Here is a 22,381-nt window from a genome sequence, read left to right as displayed (position 1 = left end):
ATAAAGCCCAGCTAAAAGAGTGAAACTAACTGAAGAGCTCCTGCCGCCTTCACAATGGGAAATTGTCACCGCAAGCATGTCAAAGCCATGCCATTTTACTAAAACCTTTATTCCAGTCAGGGTGGAGTCTGGCCTTATTTTTACCTTCACAGTCACCAACACCCTGGGCTAAAATAAAAATAGGATTAGCACAGTTTTAATAGCCAACTAACAGTCCTATCTGTAGTCTTGTCATGCTGCTGCTGCTGCTGGTGTTGTTGTTGCCCGACAACAAACAAATGGAAGGGACTCCACGGCTAAGAACAAACACTAAGGGAGATTTCCCAGAAATGTCAGAAGTGGGTTTGACCGATTCATCTTCTCTTTATTATTACCTTTTTTTTTTAGAGTCAGTCAAGTTTTAAAAACCTGGCAGGTACACATGGCCGAAGAGGATGAGGATTATGTGCACATGGCAAAAGCACTGCCGTGCCCGGCAGCGCTGCCAGCAACTAAAATCTGAGCCCCTGGTGCTAAAGGGCTCTGGCAGGTCAACAGGAAGTGAAAGTGTCATGGGGAATGCCTGGCCAAGAGCTATAAAATAGTCACAAGGGTGGTGATTATCCCTCTTCACATTTGGAGCTGGAAGTCAAATAGTAAGATTTTGTTAGCACTACTCCTTTGTCAGAAAAGACCATCGATATAGGACGACGTTACTGCATCAACTTTACAAGATTTGCACAGGAAGGGTTCAGCGCAAGACTTGTGTAAGCTTTGATGACATCAGTGTGCCACATTTGGATTGGAAGACTTCCCCATTTTTATGGCTGTTGTTCTAGTGTCATGGAATCTGAATAAAAAGAAGTCCACAGGCAACATGGACAAAGAAAACATTCCCACCAGAACTCCTTTTCCTACAGACAGAAACTCTGATGGGGCCTAACTGATTTAAACCACTCAGGATGAACACGCAGCAAGTCACACTGCAGCCAACCCATCCTTGGTGGACTCCCTCAGCGCTCTGAAAAGATCAGCGTTGCCAGGTGGTGGGTGTGAGCAGTAAATTGCAAATATGAAGTCTATTTGGTTCTAAACCACAATTTGATCACCATGTAAATGTCATGTAAACACATCGGTCTCTGCTTTACACCTCACTCCAAAGTTGGCAGAGGAACGGCAACTCAAACACTTACTTGCTCATCTTTTTTTGTTTATCCGTAACTGTACAACCCGAGGAGATACTGGCATGGCTCCGTGAAAACAAACTGAAAGCTCCTAAAACATTTGAGGGAGGGGGGGATTATTGCAGGAGGCTGTTTGCAGTGTAACCACAATTCATCTTGTGAACCCGACACTGTAAGTTGAAATTTTACTTTGGTATTTTCCTGCAAAATCATTTTGCAAAACACAGCAGGACGTAGGAAAAACAGAAAAAGAGGCAGACAAAAATAGAGGAAACAACCACTAATCAAAGAGGTGTTTATTGCAAGCAACTTTGTCTTCCCATAAAGCTGCATCTATTTTACACTGTCTAGCTGTTAAGGGTAGGTGCATCTAAAGTCATACCACAAAAAGAGGAGACACCACCTCATCCCAGCTCATTCCCTATAATTCACAATACAGAATTCCCTTCAGTCTGAAAAATGACACAATATTAGTTGAAGGGCTTCTCTATGTTTATAAGAGATTCCAACCTAACATTTGTCAAGCAAAGCCTTTATTTTAAGTCATAAAGTGAAAAGAAATTGGTGTGAGATAATGAGAACACATACCTTGGCATAGTCAGCGCCATGTTTCTCCTTGAATCCGTTCCGACAGACAGTGTAATTATAGAAGCGGGAATTTTTGATCAATCCGACCCATTCACGCCACCCAGGCGGAATGTAGCTGCCGTTGTACTCGTTGAGGTATTTGCCGAAAAAGGCTGCAGAGATGGGGAGCGCAGAGAAGAGAGTTGCTTTAAATACAGTGTTTAACGATGAGTGCATGTTTTCAGTTTCTTTGTAGTTCTTTATGGGTTTTCTGCGTCTCTATCTGTCTGGACGCCTGACAATGAGGTTTGTCTCTTTTCCTCTCGAAACCTTAATGTGTCCTGATCCAATCCAAAGAATCAAATCCCATTCAAGGTCTTTTCGAATAATTGGATTCAAAGACCAAAGCTAGCTTGTAATGTTATTTTATGTCATCCGCGGCCTGTGTCATGCAGCAGAAATTTACTCTGTCAGAATTATGAAAAGAAAAAAATATTTTTTTAAAAAATCAGACAAGAGACTGTATTGGCTGGTGCAGCTTCCTATCTTTGTCTTTGAATTGCCAGACACACTGTAACTGGAGATATGTCACTGTGTGAGGAGGAAGAGTAATGTTTTAATCAGCAGTTAAAACACTACTAACTCAGATCTTTGACAGTCAAAGCAAACCCACCTCCAAAAACAATTAAAACTATCTAGAACCAACCAATAGTCTGGGAGATTAGAATGGTGAGTGCACCAACCTGTCCTGTAGCCTGTGTTATTCAGGTAGACTGCAAAGGAGCGTGGCTCATGCTGCGCTTGCCAAGACGGGGAGGAACAGTTCTCATTGTTGGTGTAGGTGTTGTGGTTGTGGACGTACTTTCCAGTCAGCATGGATGACCGTGACGGACAGCACATCGGTGTGGTGACAAAGGCATTGATAAAACTTGTGCCGCCGTCTTCCATTATCTTTCTGGTTTTATTCATCACCTGCAGAGATCCTTAGAGGAAAAAGCAAGGTTACTTTTATTTCTCATTTATTTATACTTGGACTTCAATTTACTTTTAGAAGATTACACAGTATCTATAAAAATTATTCTTTGTGGCTGGACATGAAAAGGGCTGTTCATGCCCCTTCTAGTCAGGAGCATAAAAATGTTATTTATATTTTTAATCAGTTGTCATTTTGTTGAAATCAGATTTTACTTTGAGATTAAACAGGACTCTTTTGTAAATTGGTCCAAAGAACAAAAGTCTTTGATTTGTCAGAGCAATAAAAAGGCTCAATCATTCAAAAGGATGAATACTTTTGTATATTTTATAGGTACTGTGTAGGTAATCCATTCTGGCTCAGTTTTCTCAGTCTAAACCTAATTGAAATGCAGCAGCTGAAAAACCAGATGGTCATTCCCTACTGGTTTATGGTCTGTGTTTAATATTTAATGTAAAGAAGGAGACCATATAAATCTGAAGGCAAATAGCCAGAAAAACAAAGAAAGCAATTAAGATCAAATACAGTGATAAATTTTGTATATTAGCAAATAAATGTGGAGGGGTAAGCTTGCCAGTATTTCTTACCCAACTCAACATCCTGGTCATCGGTCATGATGAGGATGATGTTGGGCCGGATATTTCGGCGGTCCCGCTGGATGCGACCTCTAAGCCCCTGAGCCCTGGTGGTGGTAAAGGCTTGGCTGCCTGGAGTCCAGTCCACAGACAGCAGGACCAGCCAGGAGAGCCAGTGAATTAGCATGGCGTCCAAGAGAACCAGACAGCTAAGGAACTTGATGGGATGATCACTGGAGAGATGGGAGGGAGGAGAGGACGGGCGAGGGCGCTTGCCTACACCTTGGTAGATGTTAAGGGCCTAGTTGACTGAGAGAAGACACAAAGAAAAACATGTTAAAACAAGGATGAATGACATAACATGATTAATTTTAAAGTAATTAGAAAAAGGTGGACAGTACTTTTACAAGTCAACTCTATGTAATAGATGAGCAATAAACAAAGAAACAATGACCAATTCCTTGATAACAGCTCCTTAAGGTCTAAAAAATACTTTCAAGTAAGCACATCAACAAATTGACCTCAGTTACATTTTGGGGGTGAAGTTCCAGGCAAACAAGGCCCACCAAAGACTGAATACAATTTCTCTTTTTCTAAAGTAGAAAAATACTTGAATGTTCTCTCCCTCTTTAGGCAACCTCACACATGGAAACTCTTTATCCCAACTGCAGAGCTGTTGTTCAGCTAAATGTGCCGAAACTATACAATTGGCTGCTCAAACTCAAACACCCACAACTGCTCTTCGATTGGAGCCAATCAGGGCCCACTTTCCACCTGTCACTCAGTCGGACTCACCGCCCCTCCACAGCTCCCAACTCTCCAACCACCGCCACTTCTACCACCACCACCTATCCTGGTGAGTCATGCATGACAGACTTTTGGATGGGGGAGGGAGTTCTGGTGCAGGAGGCGGAGTAAATGGTTCCACCACATTAACTCCAGTGGCTTTGTTGCTAATCACAGATGACCACTCAGTCATCAAAACCTGCTGGTGCTTGGTTCTCAAAAAACTCATGCTTGACCAATAACAATTATATGTAGCTAAGATTAACAGGACGGTAATCTTCAATTTCAATCAAAAATTTAAATAAATGTATAAGAATGTAAATTACTTTAATGCTTAATTAGAAAAATGTATTGTAAATATGCACACATTAAGATTACGCCAATTAGCAGGTAGCTTTCAGACAGTAATACATCTGAGAGCTGTATAGCTTGTGGCTGTGAAATGAACCATTACCCTGTGATAATGAGTACTCCATTAATGCTGATGAAAAATGCCTTATGGATAGTAGTCCTGCTGAGTGGCGCCATGCTGTTTCCCATTTTGAGTTAACAGACTGAAAACAAATGGAAGGTCTGCAACACCTGGGTCTGCCCAGGGAGGCTCCGTCCTTACCTTTATTTCCATAATCACTCCATCCAAATGATAAATATCATTAATTGGAATACCAAAGGATACTCCAGATAAAAATGGAGGTAACATGTCAATTACTTAGGCCTTTAAAGCTGCAGTATGTAAATTCTAAATAAAATATTTTCTTAAAGTTTTTGTTGAAGCTGTCACCATGTTGTGACAGTATGGCATGAGACAATTTTTTTAGCTCCTCTGCGTTCTCCCACTGCTAATTAGAAACAACCAATCTGAGCTGGCAGGTGGGTCTTAGCCCTGTAAGTCACAATCTCGGGTGGCACCGCTCATCCCTCTCCCTCCCTAAAACCCCATTGTTCTCTGCTATCGCTACAGTTTCCCCCACCATCGGCGCATCTTGTTGTGAATACTCAAGCGAGTCAGTATAGCCACCGATGACAGCGAATTAACGGTTTTCCTGTAACGATAAGTTGTTTCTCCGCCATTAGCATCTTTAGAAGAAAGTAAATGAGGTTGAGTGACAGTGTTAAGTTACCGCCTCCTGGCTCAGATTGGTTGTTTTCGGTCGGGAGTCGTGCATGTCTTCAGGAGCCAATAATAGCTCAGGGAGGAGGGAGAGGGGATACAGGTAGCAAAAATCCAAAATGCAATTTCTCAGAAAATAGAAGATAATCTAATAAACTACAAAGGATCACGGCTAAAGAGTTGACTGTTTAAAGTACTGAATGAAGAATTGATAACAAAAAGCTGAGTGGAAGGAAATAGTGTGGCAGAAAAGTTCCACAAGCAACAGGGATGCTGCGGCCTTGATGGGATTGTGAAGCAATGCCCATTCAGGGGTTTTAAGTGAGATCACTAAGTGTGAACTCCAGCTGGAGTCTTCAAAAGCTGCCACACACAGACATCTCCATGGACAACTGTCACATTCCTTGTGCTAAGCCGTTCTGAATCAGAAACACCAGTAATGTCTTACCTGGGCCAAGTGGAAAACAGACTGAGCTGTTCCTCAGCAGATAAAAGTACAATTTTCAGATGAAAGAAAAATTAGCCAAAAGGGGAAAAAAATGGGTGCGACTATAGGTAACAACTTAAACATAAAAAGAGACCAGTGAAACAAATATTTATATATATATATATATATAATGAAGAAATATTGGCAGTCCTGGAATTTACAGGAAAGATTTCAACAGTCTGGCTTCTAGGAAGCAATAAAAGAAATTAAGGATAACAGTAGAGACAGTAGAGCACAGTAATGGATGATCTGACAGGTTAAAAACACCCTTTGCTAAGTGATGCATCAACAGATGTTCCTCCCAAAATCATGACCTATCATGTCATCAAAAAAATAACAAATAAGTGAGAAAAGTCATTTTCAGTAACCTTATAATTGTGGTGTTTATCTTTCTCTTCTCCAGTCAGATCTTAGACATGATAAGCAGAGTTCAAACAGTGCTATACTGTTCTGATTTCTGTTTCAGATGAGCTGTGTCTGAGCGAGCCAGTTATCGTGACAGCTCTGTACAAACATTGGCACCATTTGGCCAAACACTCCCCGCCCCCTCCCCAAAGTGCAGGGTGATGGAGTGGACAAGACCTTACACAAACTGCTCCGCAAACACATGCAGACACTAAAATGATACCCAGATACCGGCTTTTCTCCCACAAAAACAATATTCCTTGCCGTTTGGGTCCAAGTCCTCCCACATTATACAGGAAAGCTTCCCAGAAACAAAGGGCACAACTCATCTCTGGAGAAAACTCAAGGCTCTATTTTGGTCAAGCTGTGGAAGATTGGAAACCAGCTGTAAGGCAGTCAGTTTGCCAATGCAATCTTCTCACCCAACACCAATTCAGTTTTAGATACCAGTGATTTCCATCAATGGTGCATCCTTACCACTCACAAAAGGTCTGATTCAAATATTGTAGAGTGGATAAGGTCAATATCTGCAGTGTTTGAAAGGACTGAGATTTAAATGTCAATCAAGTCCACGCAGATAAATCAAGGTATGGGTACCAAATGGCTGCCTTACAGTTATCTATCCTGATGTGAAGGCTTCAACGTAGAACCTATCTCTTATGTTAATGTGATATGCAATCAGTCTAGGATTATTTTTACATTCCATTTTGAAGTACAAACTACATGTCTCGTCAGAACCTGGAAAACAACCATGTCATCTCCCACAACTGTCAAGAACAGTGCCGTTGCAAACAGGCTAAAGACAAACAGTTCAGCCAAATGATTTATCGCAAATATTACAACGGTATAACGGTGCATTGCAGCAAATGCCCCTGATTCTGCAAAGTGTGTCACACAACTGAGGTGAGGTGCCCATCTCAAGCAGTCAATGCTCAAGAGGCGGGGTACACCGTGGACAGGTCGGCAATCTATCGCAAAGAGAATCCAGAGAGACCAATCAATCTGGCATTTATATTTTTGGACTGTGGGATGAAACCGGAGTACCTGGAGAGAACCCAAGCATTCACAGGGAGAACATGAAAACTCCAGGCAGCTTTTACTTTTGCTTAATTCTGTTGCTTGCATCTTTCTTAAATCTATGGTGTATTTTATGTTGCTAAACCACTAAAACAAAAATAAAATCCCAATTTTCATTTTGAAACAGTAGCGAGTTTACATCATCTAGGACTGAACAGACAAAGAATCTTAATTTCTGGACAGCACCAGAGGACTAGGGAGCACATTGTTTCTGCTTCCCCTTTGTTTTGGAGGATTTGCTGTAATGACCCTTTAAATTTGGTCCGTACAGTACTCTGCGTGACTAGAACATACGAACAGAACAAACCCAGTAGTTAGGGGGTTCAAAGGAGTGAAACAACAAGGCCACTTGTTTTCAGGGACACAGCTGCCATATGCTTAAAATATGTGCAATTTTCAGATTAATGACCATCATCACTCAGAGTTTTAGTACATCTCAACCTCATGATAGCAGGAGTTTTCCTACTTTCCTTAAGGAAATTAGCACTCACATAATTTTGCTAGAGGAATCTGAAGTTCTGCTCAGTAATTTGCTGCTAACAGGCAGACAGCTTCACTTTCTCTCACATAAAGATGAAGATAATAAAGCTGTGGCTTATTTAACCATGTTGGGCAGCCATACTTGTCTGGTTGTGCCCTCGAGTCAGGGCCTCAAACCACACACCCCACTGCGCCCTGACCCTCTTCCGACCCCAGCGGTGATACGGCTTTGATGGTGGCTTGTTTAACCTAACCTCAGCAACCAGAGGCTAGCCACACACAGAGGTTAAAAGGGGAAAATGAATGGAAGGGGTTCAATATAGAGGTACGGTGTCCTGTAAAAGGTCCGTCTGGGATTGGTCTGCATTTTCCTTCCAGAAATGACAAACAGGTGATGTCTGGCTTAGGTTCTATCCAGACAGCCATGACAGGATGTACATTTATCAGCTGTCACTGAAAAATAGCAGAAGAAACATAAAAGCACAAAACAACTGACATGAAAAAGGTCCATTCATCGTTGCATAATATATCTGTCCACAGAGCAGGATTGGGTTCAAATGAAGAGTTCTGAACTTTTAGAAGTTCAGTTCTCAAAATAAGATGCAGGTCAAACTCAAAACAGATTGTCTTATACAGTAAACCATTCTTTTATAGAAATGACTGGTTAGTAGGCCTTTGATAAGCTACTTTAAAGCATTCCCAGCCCATGCTCAAGTCTTTTCAAACATTCCAATTAATACCAAAAGAGAGCAAAACGCATATATCAGCACAATTTTAATTCTACAGCCTGTGTGTTGATAAGATGTGGAACTATAAATCAAATGGAAAAGTATTAACAATTAGCTATTAACTTGACTTGGTAAATTTTTAACATGTAACCAGGTGGTCAGAAACTCAAAACCTTTATCTATTCTGATAAGTGAACACCTCAGGCCTGGTGCAGTCATATTGCAGTGACAACACTCTTTAGTGTTGAAGTTAAATTTGTGGCATGAAAGCTCAAAGTTTGATATTTTTAGCAACAGTGTAGTGCTAGTGTTAAAATTTAAGTTGCATTCAGTAAATATTTAGAGAGCTATTTGAAAAAAGGTATTTAAAGGTATTTAAAATGTCAAGACATGTCTGCAGTTCATCCAGGCTGCGAGAGAGCAAATCTTTGGCTGATAACAGGAAGGCTAGAATAATTACAGCTAAACTGTTGTGTTTTATTATTTTTGAAAGCTCTATTATTTTTGGTGGCAAAGCCCTTTTGAAATTCTCAATTGAGATAAGGCTCAACATACTCTAATATACCGAGACGGCTGTTTTAGTAAAGCTGTCTGTTCACATATAAGCTAATCACTAATGTAAGATGTTAAAGCCCGAATAAAATGCTAAATTGGCAATCACTGCATCCTTGTTCCAAAATATTAAAAAAATATTACAGCTCACTTGCATTGTGGAGTCACCGCTATTTCTAATATAAATAATTCTTAACCATTTAAAGCAGAAAGGCTGGGGGAAAAAACAAACAAACAAACAAACAAAAACACTTTTAATCTTGTTTATTTATAGTTAAGAGAAATTTCCAAAAATTATCATCATCGGGCCAAAGCACTACAAAAAAATAAATAAAAAGGGGGGGGGAGGAGGGTTGGAAATCGTCTGCTAATAAGTGCATATTTTGGGGGGTAGACTTTGCTATTAAGTAATGTAAGAAGACTTTATTTAGTAGTAAAGTAAGTAAGTTAAAGCATCTCAGATTCCCACTTGTTCTTGTCAACTCTGCTTACCTCATCTCCTCACTGGTCAAAAGGAGAAGAATGCAAGTCTAATGGCATCGTTTAAATTCTACTGTTCAGTGATAAGCTGTGGAACTAGTAACAATACAGGTCATTCAGCGCATCATACTATAGTGGAGGAAAGCAGAAAAGAGTAATATGCAATAGCAATAGAGACACAGATGGACCTCAGAAACGCTGCAGGTTAAATAAAACTGAGGAACATTTTTATGTTTGCATCAAACTTCCAAGATTTTAGTTCAGCTTGAGAGCTCCTTCTCCAAGAAGAAAAATTAGGCATTAAATTAATATAGTGGTTTCTCCAAATATTTCTCTAATATGATGGAATTCAGCCGCTCTGCTGCCATGAGGGCTCATGGGGCCATTTTACACTGAGGAGGGCCTGTGTCAGGACCCGCTGTGCCCAGCAAGCCAAGGGTAGCACATTGTACCCACCAAAACCTGTCTGTTAGCCACACGAACGACTGACTGAACGGAGGCTCTGTCTCTCTGCACTCATTTGGCTGCATGAAGGTACTGGGGAGAAAAAAACCCCCCAAAAACAAACCTTGCTGTTTTCACACTCTTAACTCTACTGATTTGTTTGACCAAAACCTATTCAAGATTTATGACTAAATTCCAGTCGGTAAACGAAGTACAAGATACCCCTCCTCCCCTGTTCCAGTAACTTTATGGCTACACAACTCTTTACTTTGATAGGCAACGTCCTACCAATGTAAAGCTACAGAATTTAAATCTTGGAGCTTCCCACTGACTGGTGTGCGGTGGGTTTGTGGTACGATGGAGGCCACTTTAATGAAGTAGAATGGCCTCAATTCAGTGAAATATGAACCTGTAGCGAGTGCATTCATAGCCATTAGTCTAAGCCCTCTTGTTTCTTTCAGTCCCAGGAAGAAACCCTTTGTAGTGCCAAAGCTGCCAGGCTTCCCCATCAGCATCATGACTGCATCTTTATGTATAATTAAATAAATCCTAGTTTAAAATGCTTCAAAGTGGTGATGTCTTGTACAGCAATGGGAGGCTTGTTTTAAAATCATAAGAGATTTTAGGTACTAGAAAATGATTAAAAAGCACAAGTCCTCACAGAAATGAAAAGGAGTTTTATTTATTTGTGTGTGGGTGGGTGTGTGCTATGGATTTGTAGGTGGTGCGTGTTTAAACTGAACCAGGCACAAGCTTTGTTTAGTTCTATCTGTCTAAGCAATAAGACGATGCTGGGAAGAATGAATGACTGTACTTAGTGTCATTAAGTAAAGCTGGAATCACTCAAATACACCCATTCCGTTCAAAAGTTTGATGGAAAACTAGAAATTTAAGGTCAAAATCAAAGTCAGCAGTGAAAATGAATGACAGTGAATATAAGAGTCTTTTACTTTTCTGCAAAAATGTAGAGCTCAAGAACCTAGAGTCATCTGGAATTACAAAAAGCTAAGGACAATACCAACACAGCTTGCAAAAGTAAAGGTTACATTTTATAAGAGGAAATGCAAGTTCTAGATGAGGACAAAAAGAGGATAAGGAAGATGAGGAAGAGAAACAACTAAAGGGAAAATCTTCCTTTGATAAGGACAAATGTAACTGTAGTTAATGAGGTGATTAACCACAGTTATGACAAGCTGAAAGCAAGCCACCACGTTAAGAAAAAACAGACCACAGGTTAAATTCATAGAATGTAATGGACCTTACCAAGCTCCACCCACAACCGACCTAGAAAATCCCACGTGGCCGCAAGTCTCACAAACAAAGCCTTGCGGCGCGTTGTTTCTCTGTAAACATGGCGTCTTCCACTTCGACTGTATTTCTGACTCGATTAGTGCATCATTTCAACCGGATTTTCACAATATATCAGCTACTACAATGGACAGAGGAACTAAGAAGTTCATGTCATCTTTTTTGGATGAGATCAAGGTGTTTGAGCCACGCAACGCCTCCAACATTGTGCACGTCACAGCAAAATGCTTTCGCCCGATGAGGAAAACGGCAGATCCACACACCCTCTGCATCAATATAGCTGTGGACAAGATCACTGATGCCTATTGTTCTTGCAAGGCTGGGTAAGTCAGGCATTCATCGTTTTGTAGGCTACTTTTGAAATCAGTGGGTGATTCCTGTGGTTTGTTGGCAAATGTTTGAGTGTGCCTAGGCCTGATACACTGTTCTTGGTGCTAGAGTGGCTAACACGAGTAACAGTTTAGTCCAAAGCCTTTTCTGCTAAAATAATTTTTTTAGTGTATGTTAGATACAGTACACATTGCATATTGACCTGTTTAGCTAACGTAAGACAGACAGGCCTCAAGGTGTAGAAGTTGTATCAGTACTGCCATTATGCTGTACTTAGCAAACGGGAAACGTGTGTTTGAGAGACGGCCACGCACGTGGTAGCCACGCTACCACATAGAATGGGCATCAGCCAATGAAAAGGGGCCCCTGTGGTAAGATCCATTTTATGCCTCTATAAACTTTGTTGAAGTTCCAATTTATTTCAGAAGTCCCATCAGTCTGAGCAAATGAAGAAAGAGCAAGCAGAATGTACTCATGGGTGGCTTTCTTGTCTGTCTGGCACATCAAACGCACCCCAAATAAATCACTCTCTGCACCACAATAGAAGGCTAAAGCAAATTGCATCAATGGGTTTCCACTGAGGTAATTGTTAAGAATAAAGAAACCAAGTCAGTTCACCAAGTTTGAGGGATGTTTTCAGTTCACAGCATTCTGACATCAGTTGTATGACTATAAGTACTTCTTTTAACTTGTACCCAACAAAGAAAGTTTAAGAGCTTGCACCCAACAAAGAAAACAGCCACATACCTTATAGTGAACACAAGTGATCCAAACCATCATTTAAAGTAATCACTTTAAGAGTCAAGCTTACAGCAGGTATGTACTAAAATTCAATAGTAGCTCATTTTTACCCATGCTTAACAATAACTTCAAAGGTATGGGTCATTAGTCATTGCAACTATAGTATATATTTAGTCTATAGTTTTAAAAAAATTACAGTTTTTGAATCAAGTACACTGTTACCTGGGTTTCAAAGTCCTAATTCAATTCTAGTGACTTCCCCAGAATAACCTGAGATTGTACTGACTGTATTTATTATAGAGTATCGCCTCTGCCCCACATGATGCTTTAAATCTTTATTTAGCTGGCTGAAAGAAGGCTTCTGCACCAACACTGGCTTACACAAAAACGAAATGAGTCCGTTTATAATTTTTCAGCTAGTGAAAAATGCAGAAACTTATAGCACGGAAGTTAAAAAAACTTCATCCATTCCTCTGAAGTTAATGCTGATTAAAAACTGGAGCGGTATGTCTGTTTACCAGTCAATTGGAGGCTAGTTACCTGAGCAGACAGCATTAGTAATTAATCAGTTAACATCACTTTGTTGCTCTCTCACCATAACTATATAAAAGAGAAAAATGACATAGTATATTATTCCAAGCAAACATCCCTTGAAAATTTGACTAAGGTTATAAGGTGTTTATCAGCCATAATCAGAACACCAAGTGAAAGGATATTATAGTTGTAGTAGTCAAAATTGTGTCATGAAGCACAATACTGCAGACGAACATCATATGTCACTTTAGATTTAAAAAGCATTTTTTTAAGCAGGCGCGCTCATTCCATATCCACAGACCTTCAGTCAGAAAGCTGCTGATTAGTGTAGAACTGCTGCTGGCACATGAAACTGAACACCCCTAAAATCTGGAGCATGTGCAGACTTATTCTACAGGAACCATAGGCTAACAGACCATGAGAACCAAGCTCTACGTGACCCTGGATGCCAATAATAAACTTCTCCGAGACTGTGTCATGCAAATGTGATACCACTCATAAAAATGTATATTTGTTTGATTGCACCTGTGCCACAATGCTGCTCCCTGCTGTCAATGCCCTGAGGCACATATGTATGACTAAATTTGGATATCATGAACTGCGAGTCTGCTGCAGCAGTCACTCAAATAGGCAGCAAGAATTATCTGTCAGACCTGAGCACAGACAGACACAAAACCTGTAATTTGTACACCAGGAGCTTAGCTTTTCTTTGCCTCTGGCTTTGTGTGTGGTTTTCTGAAGCACGCAGTAACATAATTTGTAATTCAATTAACTTCATACCACTCAGGAAAAATTTCACATCTCAGCACAACATTAAGTCCAAAGAACTGCATCGGCAAGAAGCCTGGTTAATCTAAACAACATTAAACTGAAAGCTTAAGTATAAAAATGTTTTTAATTTAAACCATTGTTAAAGAAATGTAGTTAATACACTGTCCTGGCATGTTAAAGAGACGCCGGTCAATGCCAGCTTAGGTTGCCACGGACAACTTGAGAAAAGTAAAGATAATGTGTGCACTGAAATGCTACTCTTGCTCACCGTAAACAAAGCTGCTTTTCAGAATGTAGCGGCTCTACGTCCATATGGCAAATTCTGATTGATCAAGTGAGCGCAAACAGGACCAGAGGCTAAACGAAGCACATGGTCAAGTCCACACTTTTGAGCAGTTGTACATGTACACACACTCAGGACAGGAGTGAAAGTGCTGGCTGAGGTTGAATGTGTTTGCTGGCTCCAGGGGGAGAATGAAAGAAAGGGAGCAGGAGAGCTGAAACAAACACACGCTGGCTTCTATTAGTCAGGTTGTGGAGTATGGAGGGGTGAGGAAACTTCTTTACAGCCCCCGCTCCACTCCATCCTTTTTCATCCATCCTACAATCCCCACCCCATTATCTCTCTCCTGGAAAGGCGGTGGATGAAAGGGGACAACCCAGCTCCCCCCACAAAACCCCGCGGCAGCACTTCTCACTCCAATCTCACGCAGACGGACTCTGACGGGTATTTAAATGAACGTGATACAGGCCAGGTTCCTTTCACTTTCAAATCTAAAACAGATTGCCTCTCCCTGGGGAGGGGATTATTGGACAAGAGACATGAGGAAACAAGGACAGTCCAGCACTCTGGGAGGTGGAAGACCAAGGGGGCAAGCTTGTACACAGAGTCTGCGTATACATGGCTTTTTCTAAGTTTCTCTTTAAATGCGTGTGTGCAAAAAAGATTTCCACCCTTTCTGTTGTAGATCTAAGGAATTGTGGGTGTGGGCACATGGCTCACCTGAGATGACCATTTTTTTCTCCCCTTATCCTTCTTCACCTCTTTATCACTCCTTCACACCTCCCTCTATTTACTCTTGTTCTCTTGTTTATCTCATCCCTGCTCCACTTCACCCTCCTAAACTGGCTTTCTCCCTCTCCAGACAAATCCTTCCGCTTACACTCAAACATTACTGATTATAACAAAAGGTAGTCCACCCATAAACAAAATGTCTCTGACTCATTTGAAGACAGCTCAGGGTTCTTTCTGTGTACAACTGACAGTTATGACAAAGCTAGAAGCTAAGCCACTATAAATATGTGGTTGAAACTCTTTTAAAAAAGTGCTCCGAGTTGGATCCGGGTCTGGAGGAGTAGGATTCTCGCCAAAGATGAGCTGGATGCAATGTTTGCTTGCCCTGACCTTTCTCGCTCAAATGACAGACTGAACAAACACACTGGGGTATTACTGTGAGCTCCCAAATACCTCAAAAACCCCAACTGTGCGTCTCCGCACATCCAGATACGTATGCATGGTTTGGCTATCACCCTCAAAAGTCAAGGACAATTTGAGTTTGGAGGCAGTTACGTGGCTGAAACTCTCAAGCAATGTTTGATCAGTAAGATCAACAAGGAAACTGAGAAAGTGTCTGACTCATTTAAACATAGTCTTTCTTGATCCCACATGAATAGAAGCATGCTGTTCAAATACTGGTCATTTGCTGTCATAGGTTGGTGCAATCTACGCCACTGCTACCATGCAATCAGACTAAGGCAAGGAACACTATCATTACGCTGAAGAGATAAATAAGTGGCAGAAGAGAGAGTGGTTGAGGAAATCATTTAACATTATGGCACACAGGAGAGCACAAGCAAGCTCAGCTTTTAAAGCTAATGTGCTTAATTATTAGGTGAAGCGTATTACCACAAACTAAGCTTTTTTTGATCAAAAAAGTTGCCCCCAGTTCTGCTTACAAAAGTTCTGTACAAGTAGAAACCGTTTGAGCAGGTGACAAGTAGCCTTGATAAAAGGAATGCATGTGTGTGTATAAATGCCTTTGTATGCAATCATTAGATAAGTTTCTTTAACAATCCTACAATGCGATATCCCAGATTTTGTTTTCATTTTTTCTGTCCATAGCTGATGTGTACCCATAATGAAAATTACAGACCTTGCTTGTCTTTCTAAATCACTATATTGTCCCTAAGTGAATTAATGTATTTTAATTGAAAACATGTTGCAAATGAGGCTCTTGTGACCAAACTTAATTGTCATGAATAGAAACAAGTCATCGGCAATGCATTCCATTTAACAGGCACAAATCAGAGAAACATGCCTAACATTTTTAAAAATTAAATTAGAGTATTACAGTCTTCTTGAAAGATTGAAAAACTATTATGAGATAATTTATTAGATCATGAGAGGTGTATTACTCAGAGAACCTTTGAAGCAGAGATGTCACATTGTTAGTCACAATGTTCTTACCACCAACCGATCAAGTGCATTTTCATCTAAACAAGTTGCAGATGATGTTCACGATGAAAGATGTTTTTCCAGTTCTGGATTCATTTATTTCTATTTCAGAACTGTCCAAATTTTACCCAAAACAAAAAAAACCTCAAGTCAAATCTAAGATCTTTCAGAGTACGGTCAACTAGAAAAGCTAAAATATGGCATGAGTCAAAGGTTGGAGTTCAATTACAGAAGAGCATGAATGCTTATAAGTGTTCATAATGAGGTATTTGTTATTTATCAAGTTTTTAAATCAAGATGTCACTATATCTGTCACTGTATATTACCACTGTATATTGATTTAGTGTATTTTGGCAAAATACATAAAGCAGAAAATACTCTGGATGAAACGGTCTATTCTTTATCCTGAATCCATTTATTTCCATTTTAAAAGTAGCTGAACCTGACTTTTATGAGCCACAGAAAGTCATCTGCAAACCATTATATTTTACAACATTCATTAAAATATAGACTTGATTGTAAAACAGAGAATCTTGCCCAATATTTATTTTTTTTCAAATTCAAATGTGATATTTGTCAATGTAACAGCTTAAGAGGGTAAAAACTGACATTCCTTTAAAGGCCAAAGTTCACTTAAGAATAAAGATAGACACTATTAATGTTGCCCATTGGTTGAAAAAGCAAACATATTTGGATCAAATACATGTTGTGGCTAATGCTCTGGATGAAACATTTTTCTGTGGTTCTGTGTATTTCCAATTCAATGTTCTCCCAAATTGACTAATAAATATTGAGAATTCATCTCAGTATCATTCTGAGATCTTTTGAGGTAAAAAAGTGTTTTGTTAAGTTTGGTTTTGCTTTGATTACAGTAGATTAGCATAAGCTAAAAATATTTTGATCTAAACCCTGTTGAACATGAAATGCTTTTCTAGTTCTGAATCCATTTATTTCTTTTTCAAATGTATCAAAAGTTAATTCCTGTGAATTAAAAAGAAATACATTTATATTTTTTATATTTTAATGCTATTTAATTGAAATGTTAGATTTGTTTAAGTGCATCTGAAAAGGTAAGACATGAGTTCAGTGCTTTCACTCCATTTAAGGATAAGAAAGTATGCCTTTAAATGGTATGCCTTCATTTGATGAAGAGCAATGTGAATTTGAGACCGCTTTTAAAGCAAAGATTCTTTATGTTGGATCTATTCGTTACCACAAACTGATTTTGTATTTTTTGTAAAAGTAAGTAAATAAATAAATAAATGTACTGGTAAAATAAAGTATTTGACCACTTCGCGGTATATTTATTCCCATTCCAAAATTCTCCAAACCTCTCTTGCTTGAACACTCTAAAGTCATCTGCAAAGGTTTTAATTTTATTGCCTAGCAATTTTAGAAGCCAAATGTAAAATTTGCTGCTAAAAAGGTAGATTTTGGGATGTAAAATGTAGAATTAAAACAAGAAAAGGTTAGAATTCAGTTGATAATGACAACAAGTAATGTTTTTTCAGAGTCATTAGACGGTAATATTTCCTGATTCACGGCATTTGGCATTTAAAGGCCATATGTTTGTGGAAACGCTTAAAGCCACAGACTCTGCCAACTCTTCTCCTTCCATTGGACTCAGTCACTCAGCGTCCTTATCAGGAGAACAAATTACTCCACTTATTACTTTCACACGCACATTGACCCACACACAAACGCGCACACACACAGATTCCTAAGTAGATCTCAAGGATGGCAAAGCTGCTACTGGAACAACGTTTGTCTTGGCGAGTGCCTTTCCCTCTCAGAATCTAATTATTTTCAGCAGCTGCTTGTGCTCTTGTTTGTAGCACAGAAAAGCTAAAAACTCTTTAAAGGATCTCTCTTCTCCTCTCCTCTGAGCTGGCAGGAAGCTCAGTGTTTTGAACCCCCCCCCCACCAAAGCTGATTCACTGTGCTCTGGGAAGGCTAATCAGAAATCGAATCCAAACACTGCCGGGTGAAACTGGAGTGAGGTGTTGGGTTTGTAGATCAGTCCTGTCATGACTGAAATTTTGAGGTAAAAAGGGCTCTCCATCACTTTCTACACTCGCCTTTCAGTTAAGCGCTCTGACAGTGCCAAAGCATTGAAATGAAGGCCAACGGTTTTACAGTTATTGTGCCTGATACAAGCCACCGACTCTGAATGGAGCCACATCATAACTTTGCCATTTAGTAAATCTAGGTCAGGGGATAAATGCTCTGGGCTTTGGTGGACTGTTGACTGACTGGATACAGAAAACCGTTTTTACTTGATCAATAAAATAAGTCCAAGTTGCCTGGATATTATTCACTGAACTACTTGTAACCCACGTTGACAATCTTATGGGGGTACTTTTAAATTCTCCAAGTATCAACCAGCGAGTGTAGCTACGGCTGGTTTACAAAGATAAACACACAATCTCACACAACAGCAGCTTTCACCCATACAACACCCCTCTCCTCTCTCAGACTTTCACAGCTGCACAATCTCCATTTACAAAACACCTCATGCACGGTGCCTGGAGCTGGGTATAAATATTATACATCATATTGCCACTTCACTGGCAGGTCACTCTTCTCACTTGACTTGACTTAAATAGCCAACATGAGTAGTACATTCCCCCAACTTGCTGCATCTCTGCGCACCTTTGACGGTCTCTCCGGAGACAGCTCCGCAACAACTCATCTATTTAGTCTTTGCTGATACAATTTGCCAGAATTGCTCTCGGGGAAAAGATTTATTAAAGAACTTATCACGACTAAAGGGAGGGGATATAGAAGTGGCACCCAAAGTCTTTGATAGACTACACTGTCCACAGTCAGTATAATGTGAGATGTCTTAGTCAAAGATGTGCAGAGTTGAGCACATCTTTGACATTAGAAAAAGGTTCACAATTCAGTAGTAAGTAATTTAATTAGAAATACTCCAATCAATGTTTTGCAATCTGATATCTGTTTACTTTTAAGTTGGATTTTTTTTCTCTCAAATACAATGGTGTATAAAGTCAGTCCTCAATAGTTTATATCTTGCAAGATTCAGTCCTTTTCCTAGTTCAACACATCTGACTCAAATGACGATGATTCATTAACAGGCCTACGCAGAATTTGTCGAGGAGGTAGTTGGACCATTTCAATCAGTTTTGTAGAAGCAAAGACGGATCTACAACTGCGAGGAGACTAAGCATGGAGGACTGGAGATGGACAGCCATGCTCTAAAATCTAATGTCACTGAGGTGTAAAAAAAAAAAAAAAAAAAAAAAAGTGTACTGCAGGTTTATTGACAGAATCCAATAAAACATGAAGGAATTTCAAAATTTTTCACTGATTTTTATTTAATTCAAAGAGTACAAGCTATTGGTTGGCGTGGTTGCTGAATGTTTTAATTACTGATAGATCATTGTACAGTAACTGATCAGAGTCAACTGAGAGAAAATTGGCAGACTGATTGATGTGCCTCTAAGTATAATTATTCAGAATCGCTATAACAATAAGACCCAGGGAAGAAAAAAGTTTTCTTTCCACTCTCTCTCTCTGTCTCTCTCTCTCCCCATCACATCACAACACTCATCTGCTTCAGCAGGAAAACCGATGCTATTTTGGACTATTTGTTTGAGTGATACAATGTCATGATGTTTTGACAAAAATAAACTTATAGCATATTGTCTGACTCTTATAATGTGTTATGAAATGTAAAGTGAGCAATTGCATAAACATATGGATTTCACAGCTAACGAAGTAATATAATCAAACATCGAGGTCTCTAGTTTTCTAGATGAGAAAAGATTTATTGCATTCACTGAAGCTAAGATTCAGTTTTAAGACCTTATCCTTTAGGCAAACTGAAAATTTAACAGGTGAATGCTTTTGCATTGAGGAAAAAAAATGATATTAATGGAATGTGGTGCCCTCTAATCCCTTGAGACAGAGGAATTTGCGACGGAGGGAATTCCTGTCATTCAGGGGGAAAACTATGAAAACCTTGCACACACACACAAGGGCTGCGGTACAGGCAGTACACAGACGGACTGCGAAAACACCGCTGCCCACTGCCACTACATATCTCTTCTTACAGAGTCACACTCTGTTAACTGAGTCACAGATGTTCTGCAAATGCTTTACAGAAGAGGGGAGAAATTCTGAAAAAACAAAATTAAGAAATAGTGGGAAAGTTGTGTAGTACCTGGTAGGCAAGAGGCAAGGAGTCCTGTCTGAGCTTTATCCTCACGTTCTTCACCAGACCTTCCTTTCCTCGTGGAGGAGTTTGTCTCCTGGTGCTGGGATTTTGAGTTTCAAGTGTAGAAGAAGGAGGAACAGTAGGGGGGGGGACCACACAACTCCTGGAAGACAACCTCTCTCCTCTAATCCTCGCTCCGATGTGATGACACTCTCTAACCTCGACCATCTGTTGAAACACGTCCCGGAGAAGTCAGCACCACGCTTGTGTCAAGAGCCCCACTCCCCCTGCCCAATCACAATCCGGCTGCTGGGTGGCTCCTCACTGCCAGGAGGCAGGGACAAGGACACGGGACAGCGCAGAGAGGGAGAGACAGACGCGCACACTCACACGCAGTACCACCCCCACCTTGTATGGACACTATGAACTGAGAGCAAGAAAACCCCCCAGTCATCGTAACCCGAGAGGCAGCGTAGACCAACAGGAAGAGCGAGAGGAGTGGAAACGGGAGCAATGGGAGGGGAGCAGAAGTTGGAGGAGAAAAAAAAAGAGGACACATTCAAACAGTAGAGGCAGAAAAGGATAAACTATTTGTTTCCTCTATGTCATCTTGATGAAAATATTTGAGTGCTGCACACACAAAACTATTTCATCCCCAGGATATTGACCTTTCCTCCTCCCACTCCTCTCTCAGCAGTCACAGGGTATGTGGTCCCGAGAATAAAAGTTGCAAATGCCATAAAAACCCCTATTGGCTTCATGGTGGGAATGCTGTTGGCACTAAACCGTTACATCTGCAGGCACAGGAGCGCTCACACCTTAGTGTGATAAATTCTTATAGTCCCCAGGCTGCATTCCTGCTTTTCACCACCTTTTGTCTTGAATTAGAAGGAAGGTTACAGGAGGAGACAATAAAATTACTAAGCTAAAGTAAGAGTGAGAAATTATCAGAGATAAGAAATCACAGTTTGATTATTTACTTCCAGCACCATTACTGCAGCATTGTGGAAAGACAAAGAAAAATATTAGGTGACAAAGCTGTTGCCTTAATCCTTTAGTAGAATCACTGTGCCACTTAAGGATCCATTACAGGAAGATAACGAGGAACTGATAATATTAAGGAGCGACTTCACAGACAAGCACTCAAGATAATTTCCCCCTTGAAAATGAACATCATCAACAGTGAGTTAATCAAAGGTGTTAAATACAAAAAAAAAATAAACTTTAAAGGGTTTGTTTCTATTCTACAAAAACAACCTCTGTTTTAAGTTGTTTTTTGAGAAATACTGGAAAAGCAGCAATCAGAAATTATATTAATTGAGATTCTTGTATAAGTAAATGTTTTTATGAAATGGAGATTTTTTTTTTTTTTTTTACATTTTCTTCATTCTAGTGTATTCAACTCCATCCTCAAATCCCAATACAACCACAAAATTCGGCATTACTGGCATCCCATACAGAACTGGCTGTAATCAGTGGCAGAGATCTTCAGGCTTGCAGTTCAAAAGAAGTTCAAAGACAGTTTCTTCTCGCTTCCAAATGCTCCAAAAAAAGTATCACAACTATAGAAGAACAGAATTATACTATGTAGGACAGCTTGTTTTAGTCATGCTGTCCACAGAAGTATTTCACTTTTTCTAAAAAAAAAAGTGAAATACTTTTAATGGCTTTGGAAATAAACATTGGTCCCACAAGTTTTCACTGTTGGCTTAAAATAAAACATTCCAAAACTCACTTTATGCAAAGTTGGTTAAAATATCAACACCTTTTTAGTGGCTTTGGAAATAAACACCTAAACTGTTTCCGGTCAGTGCAGAAGAAGCAGGAAAACAACTCAGAAGCAAGAGTTGACTGGATTGGGTATTTTCCAACTGTTCTTATCAAAATCTGATTAATGTTTGGTTTTTTAAAGAAAAAAAGTAACATCTTCATCGCATTTTCAGCAGTGGTATGTTTTTATTTTCATGGACATCATACCCATGATTTTTGCTTCCTTTTGTTTCCAATTCAACCAACTGTTCCCAAGGCAATCAGCATCCATTTAGAACAGCTCTGTTTTATGCACGACTTTTTCTGGTACAAACAACAGAAACAGCAAAAATACAAAATGGCTTAAGATCAAATAGAGCACCGGCACAATTTTCAGCTCTCCATTATAGCAGCCTGAATGAACAAATAAAATACTTCATTTCAGTTTGTCTATCTCCAATAAATAACTCCTTTATAACAAACTA

General features: G+C 39.8%; 1 protein-coding gene across 5 annotated transcripts in view; it reads right to left on the bottom strand.

The window, feature by feature from the left end:
* The window catches only part of sulf1 (sulfatase 1), a 103,637-nt gene that overhangs the window by 20,972 nt on the left and 60,284 nt on the right, over positions 1-22,381 (bottom strand). For 4 of the 5 annotated variants that reach the window (XM_044105349.1, XM_044105350.1, XM_044105346.1 and 1 more), the window contains exons 2-5: positions 20,154-20,375; positions 3,291-3,587; positions 2,474-2,713; positions 1,752-1,903 (exon numbers count right to left, since the gene is read on the bottom strand). In XM_044105349.1, coding sequence (XP_043961284.1) covers positions 1,752-1,903; positions 2,474-2,713; positions 3,291-3,465 — 567 coding nt within the window. In that variant the 5' untranslated portion in view covers positions 3,466-3,587; positions 20,154-20,375. The remainder of the gene's footprint in view (positions 1-1,751; positions 1,904-2,473; positions 2,714-3,290; positions 3,588-20,153; positions 20,376-22,381) is intronic. The other variant, XM_044105348.1, reaches the window with a different exon arrangement.

The sequence above is a fragment of the Gambusia affinis genome, linkage group LG21, assembly GCF_019740435.1.
Source record: "Gambusia affinis linkage group LG21, SWU_Gaff_1.0, whole genome shotgun sequence".
Classification (NCBI taxonomy): Eukaryota; Metazoa; Chordata; class Actinopteri; order Cyprinodontiformes; family Poeciliidae; genus Gambusia; species Gambusia affinis.
Note: the sequence above shows the minus strand (reverse complement) of the source record. Positions and strands in the feature narration are given on the sequence as shown.